The sequence below is a fragment of the Tigriopus californicus genome, chromosome 7 (genome assembly GCF_007210705.1).
Source record: "Tigriopus californicus strain San Diego chromosome 7, Tcal_SD_v2.1, whole genome shotgun sequence".
In the NCBI taxonomy this organism is placed as follows: domain Eukaryota; kingdom Metazoa; phylum Arthropoda; class Copepoda; order Harpacticoida; family Harpacticidae; genus Tigriopus; species Tigriopus californicus.
This window is the reverse complement of record NC_081446.1, coordinates 1,419,852-1,428,486: the sequence shown is the minus strand read 5'-3', so window position 1 is coordinate 1,428,486 and position 8,635 is coordinate 1,419,852. Positions and strand designations below refer to the sequence as shown.

At 41.0% G+C, this 8,635-nt stretch overlaps 2 protein-coding genes across 2 annotated transcripts in view; one reads left to right on the top strand and one right to left on the bottom strand.

Annotated features, from left to right (window-relative positions):
* Nucleotides 1–3,184, top strand: part of LOC131883723 (activator of basal transcription 1-like) — a 7,994-nt gene extending 4,810 nt beyond the window's left edge. The window contains exons 2-3 of the mRNA XM_059231254.1: nt 1,073–1,253; nt 2,546–3,184. Coding sequence (XP_059087237.1) covers nt 1,073–1,253; nt 2,546–2,747 — 383 coding nt within the window. The 3' untranslated portion in view covers nt 2,748–3,184. The remainder of the gene's footprint in view (nt 1–1,072; nt 1,254–2,545) is intronic.
* A 2,477-nt stretch (nt 3,185–5,661) lies between these two features.
* LOC131883515 (uncharacterized) overlaps nt 5,662–8,635 on the bottom strand; it is a gene marked incomplete at its 5' end in the record, with an annotated part of 3,605 nt that continues 631 nt past the window's right edge. Inside the window, 6 exon segments of the mRNA XM_059231004.1 lie at nt 5,662–5,961; nt 6,058–6,408; nt 6,928–7,015; nt 7,230–7,337; nt 7,591–7,809; nt 7,933–8,214. Coding sequence (XP_059086987.1) covers nt 5,807–5,961; nt 6,058–6,408; nt 6,928–7,015; nt 7,230–7,337; nt 7,591–7,809; nt 7,933–8,214 — 1,203 coding nt within the window.

The following is an 8,635-nucleotide window of genomic DNA, read 5'->3' as shown; positions in this document are numbered from 1 at the left end:
TGATCTAGGCCTTTCCATGAGGTCTGCCCGGCAAGACACAGGACCGCGATGATCGGAAATGGAGAACTTACATAAATCCGTAGGGGTAAGTAAATGTTGTCGACTTCAAAGGCATAAAGAAGGTTGTAGATGCATTTGTTTTATTTGACAGTGAAGAAGACACTTCATGTAAAAGATTCAAAGATTTATCCCCCTAGCTCATATTCTGAAAGGATTTGTTCATTCTAAGGTTTTAGGCCTAATCTCATCTATACTTGTTTTACCCTCATATATAGATGTATATGAATTAAAACTTGCGCTCACATGAAAGCTAACGGCAAGTGTTTTTAACACTAAACGCCTCTTATTGCTCAGGATATATGTATATGTTTGGAATTTTTAATTCAAAGCGAGACTTAAATTGACCGACCGTGGTCCTTTTTCAGCAAGTTATTTTTCGTTTCAGACTTACTTCTTCTCAAACTAATAAACAATTTTATCGAAATTGAAGATGACGTTCTCTAAACTTCTTTTGATTTTTTTTCCTGCCCCGGAAGTAAGATTTATGCCAAAGGAAACTATTTTGAAATTGCCCATTAATTCGAGTCATTGTCTTGGAGCCAAACAGATGCATGTGATGGTTGAGTTCCCATGATTTTTTCGTTCAGCAAAGGACACTCAACCGAGGCAAACCTGTATGATTGGCGTAGATGTTCTTAATAAATTGCACTATATATGTGTTCATATCGTGTTCAAATGTACTGGCCATAAGCGTGAATTTTATTCAGCTTCCATTATTTTAGATTCCTTTCATAATCCATCCTCTTTATACCAATTTATTTGCGGTCTGAGCGGTCCCTATAATAAACAGTATCAGTTGAATTACATTTCTACTTTGTTCAGAGGCTTACTTACCTCTTAGTAATAGGGTTTTTATAGCAGGTTCGTAAATAATCCCGCCATTATTATCCATCCATGAAAAATGTATTTAAAAAAACTAATTAGTAACCTTCAAGCCAAACTTCGCGACCAAATCTAGCGGCATGTATTTATGGACAAAATTATTCCTATCTAATATGCTTTCCTTTTGTAGACAAGAACGAGCGGCATCACGCCAAGGATCACGTGGCCTTGCGGTTTACTGAAGGTTGGATCGAGTTCATGTCGAAGCGTGTGGCCAAGGATGTGGCGGAAAATGTCAATTGCACCCCAGTAGGGGGGAAAAAGCGATCCCAAAGTCACGAAGTCTTGTGGAACATCAAGTATTTACCCCGGTAAGTGATCGTGTCATTTTAAAATTTCAGATCGTATGAATAGTTTTTCATTAGGCAGCGAAAAATCAAAGTAAAAATATTATGTAGCAACGGATAAATTGACCAAGAAGTAACGTTTTTTAGAAAACACCATGTCACATGTGTTATAGAGATTGTTCAAATTAAGTTTCAAACGTTCACTAAATGGGAGCGTAACTTTAGATGTAACATTTAAAATAGCACAAAATATATTTCTAACGAGTTGAATTTATGTGGTTTTTGACCTGAAATGCTTTACAACAGTAAATTTCGTGCCATTCATTTGCCACGTTAAACGAAAGCAATGAAAGTGATAGGGAAATCCATGAATTTTTTGCCGCAAGCACTCAAGCTCAAAAATGTTCGGTCAAAAATTTTGCATAGAGAGGTGTTAAGCTTTGGGACTTCATAATTAGTGCGCCCTCTGGTGCTACCATGAAGAAAGTGTCACCACACTTCCTACTGATGGCAAAAAGTTGGCACCATTTTTTTTTCGTATTTTCTGCATATTTTTATCACTTGCGATGTAATGTCATCTTTATCAAGTGAATGTTGGACTTAAATGGTTCAAAATAATTGTCGAACGATTTCGTTAAAATGGCTTACAATTTGTCAATGAAAATTTGGAAGCACTGGATGTGCTAAAATCATGGTAGTTTTTGCCGCGATTGTGGCGCAGCCTGAATAGCTCACGCAGCTGAAATCCGATCCGGTACTTTATACGTCTCTTTTGATAAAGGTACTTTTGACAATACTTAAATGAAAGTAGCATGTGTACAATAAACTGTGCGGCCATTTAACCTTAAATTCATCATCGAGAAGTTAAAATGCCATCATACGTGAAAAGGGAACTTAAAGCAATAATTGTTTCAAGTAGCTAAGTAGTAATAAGGTAAATTAATCGTAAACGAAAGTTAACGTCGTTAGTTAGCGTTTTACAGTTCCACCCCCTCCATTTCATTGCTTTTATTCTATCTAGGTAAATTTGTATCTCGCCATCACTCTATTTAAGGCATCCATGTTTGCTTCTAAACTTTTCAAAGATCATTCTTAGAGAATAATTCGCATGATCGTTCAAGTGATAAAGAAGATTAAGCGAGTAATACAGTAACGAAAGATGTATTTGACTTGATGGTGGAAATAACAGTGTTTTACAAAAAGGGCGCAGCTGAAACTGTTGCTCATGATGAGTTATCAACCGAGCTCGCAGCACATAAATCACAATATCATCCCAATAAGCCAACTTATTGGTGTTGAATTTTGTTTCCCTTCAGGTTCAAATGGTCTCATTTAACCGAGCGACTCAATTACGAAAAGGCTACCCACCACCAAAAGATGAGAACCGAGATTGCCCGGGCCAAGAAAGAATCCGACTTCTTCAAGCGAAAAGTGGAAATGTCCACCAAACGAAAGTATAGTAAACGACCCAAATTGGCCGCAAGCAATGACGATAATTTTCTACCCTATGAAACCTAAGCCCAGGAACCTTGATGCACCCGTTATCCTGCATTCAGAATTGTATGGAACTTTGTGATCTTAATTATTATGCCTCCAACTCCTTCCCCTGAGGGGCGGGCCATTGTTTGCTGAAAGAAGCTCTTATTAAAGGAAAGACATCCCTAATTCGATCATCGGCAGCGCGGTGAGCCAAATTGATGGGCATAACAGTCAGAAGAAGATGAAGACACACACAAAACGCAAAAAGATATTTTTCCTCCGTGCAAGAATTGGATTGGATGCTCAAAAATACTAAGTTTCATTTGGTAAAGGAGGTAAGGATGAAATGTCCCCTCTCTTCATTCAGCGAAAGCACGTGGTGTTTATTCAGGTATCATGCTTTTCATCCCGTTGTCATGTATGTGACCATCCGGATAGCACTACGAATGAAAATAAAGCTTGAACGTTCTCCTTCATGGTCAGTTTTTTCCTCATGAAATTAGTCTTCTGTCCCCATGAAAAGTTGGGGTGTGTTCCGGGGGAGTTAGTTCCATTATGTTTCAGTATATGATGTATCTAACATCATAGGCATCAAATCAGGGGTTTGTGACTAAAACTTGATTTGGTCGTCAAAAAATATTTGTATCGTTGTAAAGTGAGACCAATGCCTAAGGAAGTTGATTGTGCCCACAGCCTGCTCACTTGTCTAATTTGCATACTTGAAAACTCGACGATTTTTGAAGTACAGGGTAGCCTATAAAGAATGGGACAGAGACAGACTTAATTCAATTATAAACCAGAGGTTGCATTTAGATACAAAGACAAATGAAGTATGGTTGAGACAGACGAGGCTTATAACTTTAGAATGGACAATTTGTTTTTTCCAAAGATGAGCTCTGGGTATAAATCTTTAGTCAACAACATTCCCTTACCCCTACGGATTTTTTTGAGTTCTTGATTTCGGATCATCGAGGCACCAAAGGAACCTATGCCCTCATGAGGGAGAAATCCTCTTGATACCCATTGAGAGGTGGGACACTTGCCCTCCCTTGAGGTGGAGTATTTGGCTCCAAAAATATTCATGACGGTCGTGAGACCACTGACGACGAACACACACATTATGGGCATCGGACGAAGAGGACCAAGGAGCACTTTGTCAAAGCTGACCTCCTGTTCGCACGAACCACAACATCAAAGACAAGAAGACAGATATTGGTCCATATTGTTTGTTGCACAGTTTATTATGTCCTCCATGTTGATCTAGGCCTTTCCATGAGGTCTGCCCGGCAAGACACAGGACCGCGATGATCGGAAATGGAGAACTTACATAAATCCGTAGGGGTAAGTAAATGTTGTCGACTTCAAAGGCATAAAGAAGGTTGTAGATGCATTTGTTTTATTTGACAGTGAAGAAGACACTTCATGTAAAAGATTCAAAGATTTATCCCCCTAGCTCATATTCTGAAAGGATTTGTTCATTCTAAGGTTTTAGGCCTAATCTCATCTATACTTGTTTTACCCTCATATATAGATGTATATGAATTAAAACTTGCGCTCACATGAAAGCTAACGGCAAGTGTTTTTAACACTAAACGTAACAAAGACCGATATTGACCAAAAAAATCCCAAATTCATGGAATTGCTTCCTGGCTCATACTGCACTTTTGTTGTGCCAGTTTATTTGTGGGCATCATGTAGTTTGAGCAATATGAGCCAATCAATTGAGCTTACTATTCTAGCTTGTTCTCAATCGATCCCCCTTCCATCTGGAGCAATATCATGATTTGTATCAAGAGCTTGGCTTTGAGAAGTCTTATTGCTGTGACCCAACCAAACTTTCTCAAGAGGAATTTTCCCACAACAGCCTTTGTCAAAAGCCTTTTCAAAGCCAATTACTTGGTTCAATACATTATTGAAATGCTACAGGCAAAGGGGTGTCAGGTAAGGACAACTTGGAACTGTAAGAATAGTCATCAGGACTGTCTAAATAATGCTACCAAAAGTAGCAAAATATACAAACATTTTTAGCTTTATCTTCATAAAATCAGCAGCAAAATGCTTTGAACAAAAATAGCTGATGCAATGATCGGTAACAAAATCAATTCACATTTCATCATCACGAGGCATCTAAAAAAAATCCTGTAATATAATGACCAGCAAAAAACATGAATTACGTGAAATAAGTTACTTCAAGGAAACCTGGAAAATATATTAAGAACTCACTACTTGAGCAAAAAAATAGGAAAATATGAGCAAAAATGGAAATCCCCAAACATTGCAAATAATGCAAAAAAATGGACGAAATAAGAATATGCATTTGGATGTTTTGGTCAGCCCTGGTAATCAGGTAAATGATAACCAACAGGCAAAAATCGACAAATGAGTCATCAACATGAGTTAAAGTCGAGTTTTTGAAGTACATCAGGAATTTGATGATGGCATTTTTTTCCAACATTTTTTTCGGGTTTTCATACCAATACAGGGAATGAGTTCCCCGTCAGTCATAATTGATAAAAGATTTGGTCATATAATGCGTTCGAATTTGCCGCCCTATGGCACCCTGGAACGAAAGACTGGTCTGGGATTGTTGATAAACGATCTAAATGTCGCTTAAGACTTAACAATGGATCATCTAGCAAATAGAATCGTCGAAGTGAGCAGATTATAGAGGGTTGGTAACCGTTTACTTTCAGGGGTTGTTCCTCAAATTTTCGAATATGATCAGACTTTCTCAGTCATCATTTGGCTACAAGTTTAAGGAGAAGTGTTTTTGCCCACTACTTATGAGCTACCCAGATTTTTTTGAGTTACATGTTCAAAATTACCAGTAAAACTACATCACGGATTGTGGACGGATTGCGGACGTTTTCTGGCACAGGCTTGTCAAATTCCGAATGAGTCACTATCTTCCTAATACGAACGAACGTAAGTAAATAACTTTCATAATACTCTATTGAAAGATTCCGGCGACTGACGCACAAGTCTGTTTTATTCGAACCAATGAGTTTTCATTGTTCGCCATGGTTAAACGAGTTCGAAATATTCCAAACCCGACGCGGGAATCTTCGAATTGGGGTGGTCCATGTACAGGCGGTCTATTAGATCTTGGACATGGCTGCGACATCCACGGATTGAACAAAGTCCTCGAATTCGGCGATCTGCTCGCACAACTCGTCGATAGACACCTTGTCGTCCTCGACGACACACATCACCTGCAATTTCTTGATCCCATAGCCCACAGGCACCAGTTTGGCTGAAAAAAGCGAAAGACTCGGGTTAAAACCACGTTTTCCACTTCTAAATTACTTCTTGAACTTTTTAATCAAAAATCAATGGCAATTTTACTTACACGCTCCCCAGACAAGCCCCTCCTTCTCGATGGTCTTGCAAGCCTTGAGCATGGCATCCATGTCGGTTTCGTCGTCCCAAGGCTTCACATCCAAGAGAACAGAGGTCTTGGCGATCAGGGCCGGCTTCTTTGACTTCTTCTCGTGGTACGCCTTGAGGCGCTCCTCGCGGATGCGCACTTTCTCGGCATCCTCTTCCTCGTCGCTGTCGGAGCCGAAGAGATCAACATCGTCGTCTTCCTCAGCTGCCGCAGCAGGCTTGGCCGCAGCGGGCTTGGCAGCACCACCGCCCGATTCCAATTGCTTGACACGCTCGTCAAGCTTCAGGACGAGGCTCTTCAGGCCGTCGCACACTGTTGAAAAATCAACAAGATCAGTTTACTTTCTCCTCTAATTTTGGTTCAGGGTTTTGTTTTAACGATATCAAGGGTACGGGTAAAAAGTCACTCGAAACCCAATGGTTCAAAGTACTTCAAATAGAGTCCAGATTCTCCGTATGGGGAGCCACTTGGAAAGGCTGAGTATGACTGGAGTAACAAAATTGAAACCATGCCACATGACAAACGAGCACTAGTGTCAAATGGAAGCTTCTTAGTTATTTGACAATGATTCGATTTTTGTAGATCATTCCTGCAGTCTTCCCAGTACTACAGAGAATCTGGACCCTATTTGAAGCCCTTTGATCCATTGAATATGAGCAATCTAACTTGTATCCATAGAGTCATGTTTTCAAAAGGCGGTTTCACTTTAGGCACGTGACTTTTTTTTTTAATAGGGAAGGACAAAGTTGTCCAAAAAAAAAAATCTACAAATTTTATCACCCAGAAACCACATAATTTGGTAGGCTAAGAAAAAATCCTGTGGGTGGGTACCTTTTTGGAGATTTTTGTTGTCATTTTCCATCTTTTGGATCTTTTGGATCAAATCCTGATTTCCAGCCAATTGCGTCAGATTGTCCACCTAAATATTCGGACGAAAGAGAGCGAGAATAAAGTTAAAGACCAGGCAATGATGGCGCAAAGAATAACTTTGGGACGAATATTGATTACGATAAAAAAAAAACCAACGAAACGAAAGTAAAAGTTAAGAGGACAAGGAAAATGTTACCGAAAGAAGGTCCAAGGAGAGAAGTGTTAAGACGTTAGCAAAAGAGATATATTGGGTAGATACTCACACACTCGAGTGAGTTTTTAATGTGTTGTCTGGCTTTGGCTATTTCTGCCGCTAATGAGCCGCTTTTTCCTTTAGCAGAGGTAGCAGCACTCTGTTGGCCCAAGTGTCCCTGAATTTGAAAGAAAACGACAATCAATCAATCTCCTGCAGAAAATCTCGACGTATGCCATTCCTTGGCCATGCTTGACATCATCGGATGTCTCAAAACCATTTTGACTAATGTCGTGATAGGTCGTGTTAGCCGGGAAAAAACAGGGATCGGTTATGAATGACATCCAGAACGCAAAAGTGCAAAGGGAACGCGAGGATGGTACGTTAGTTTAGGATCTCTTGAGGGGGTCCTCGAAGGAAACGCTTCGTACTTCAGACAAGGTCTCGTCTTCATAGATCCATTCGATGGAACACGGCTTCCAAGAGGTCACTTCGGCAGGATGGAACCACAGTTCGATCTCTTTTCGGGCCGATGTCACAGAATCCGAGGCATGGATGATATTCCGACCCACATCCACACACAAATCTCCCCTGAGAGACCCAGGGGCTGATTTGTGGGGCACGGTTTCGCCCAACATGGTACGCACAATCTTGATGGTTTATCAGGAACGACGGATTCATCAAAGCCATTCAATCACAATCAATTACATATTTGAGGGTCAAAAATTCAAGTGAGGAAAGAAAGGCTTGAACGCTTTGATGAATCTGTAGACCTGGACGACGTTGAGGCCCTCCCAAACCATGGGCACGACCGGACCTGAGGCCATGTAGTCTATCAAGTCCTTGAAGAAGGCCTTCCGACTCAGATCGGCGTAATGCTTTTGCAGGAGATCTCGGGAGGCCTTCATGTACTTGGTGGCCACCAGTTTGAAGCCCCGGCGTTCCAACTTGTTCATGATCTCTCCGATCATTTTCCGATGAACCGCATCCGGTTTGAGCATCACGAAAGACCTCTCCCCGTTGAGACCGTTCTTCCCCGGGTTTGAACTTGTGCTCTGAGACACAGGAAAGGTGCATTGTACTCGCAACGAATGGATCTGTTGGCTAGTCATGGGTGCTCCTACTAAATCTACCAAGGACTACATTTTGGACCCTGGATCACAACGGGTTTTGGGGCGGATCATGCACGACAGGGAGGGGTCAGGAGNTCATTCGGCATTTTTGCTTATCCTTCGACCCTATCTGACCATTAAGGGGTAATCCACCCTCAAGCTTATCTACTGTCAAAAGTTATTCAAGGCGTTTTAAGCGAAATGACGGTTCTTTACCTCAAGTGACGATGTGACCTGAGGAGTGTGAGAAGTAAGAGAAGGACCGATCCACGCTCATCCACGCTCATCCACGCCTCAGCTTAGCTGCCGGAGAGAGGGGGTCAGTCGGGCCAGGCGCACACCCCAAAAGTGACAGAGCGCTCAA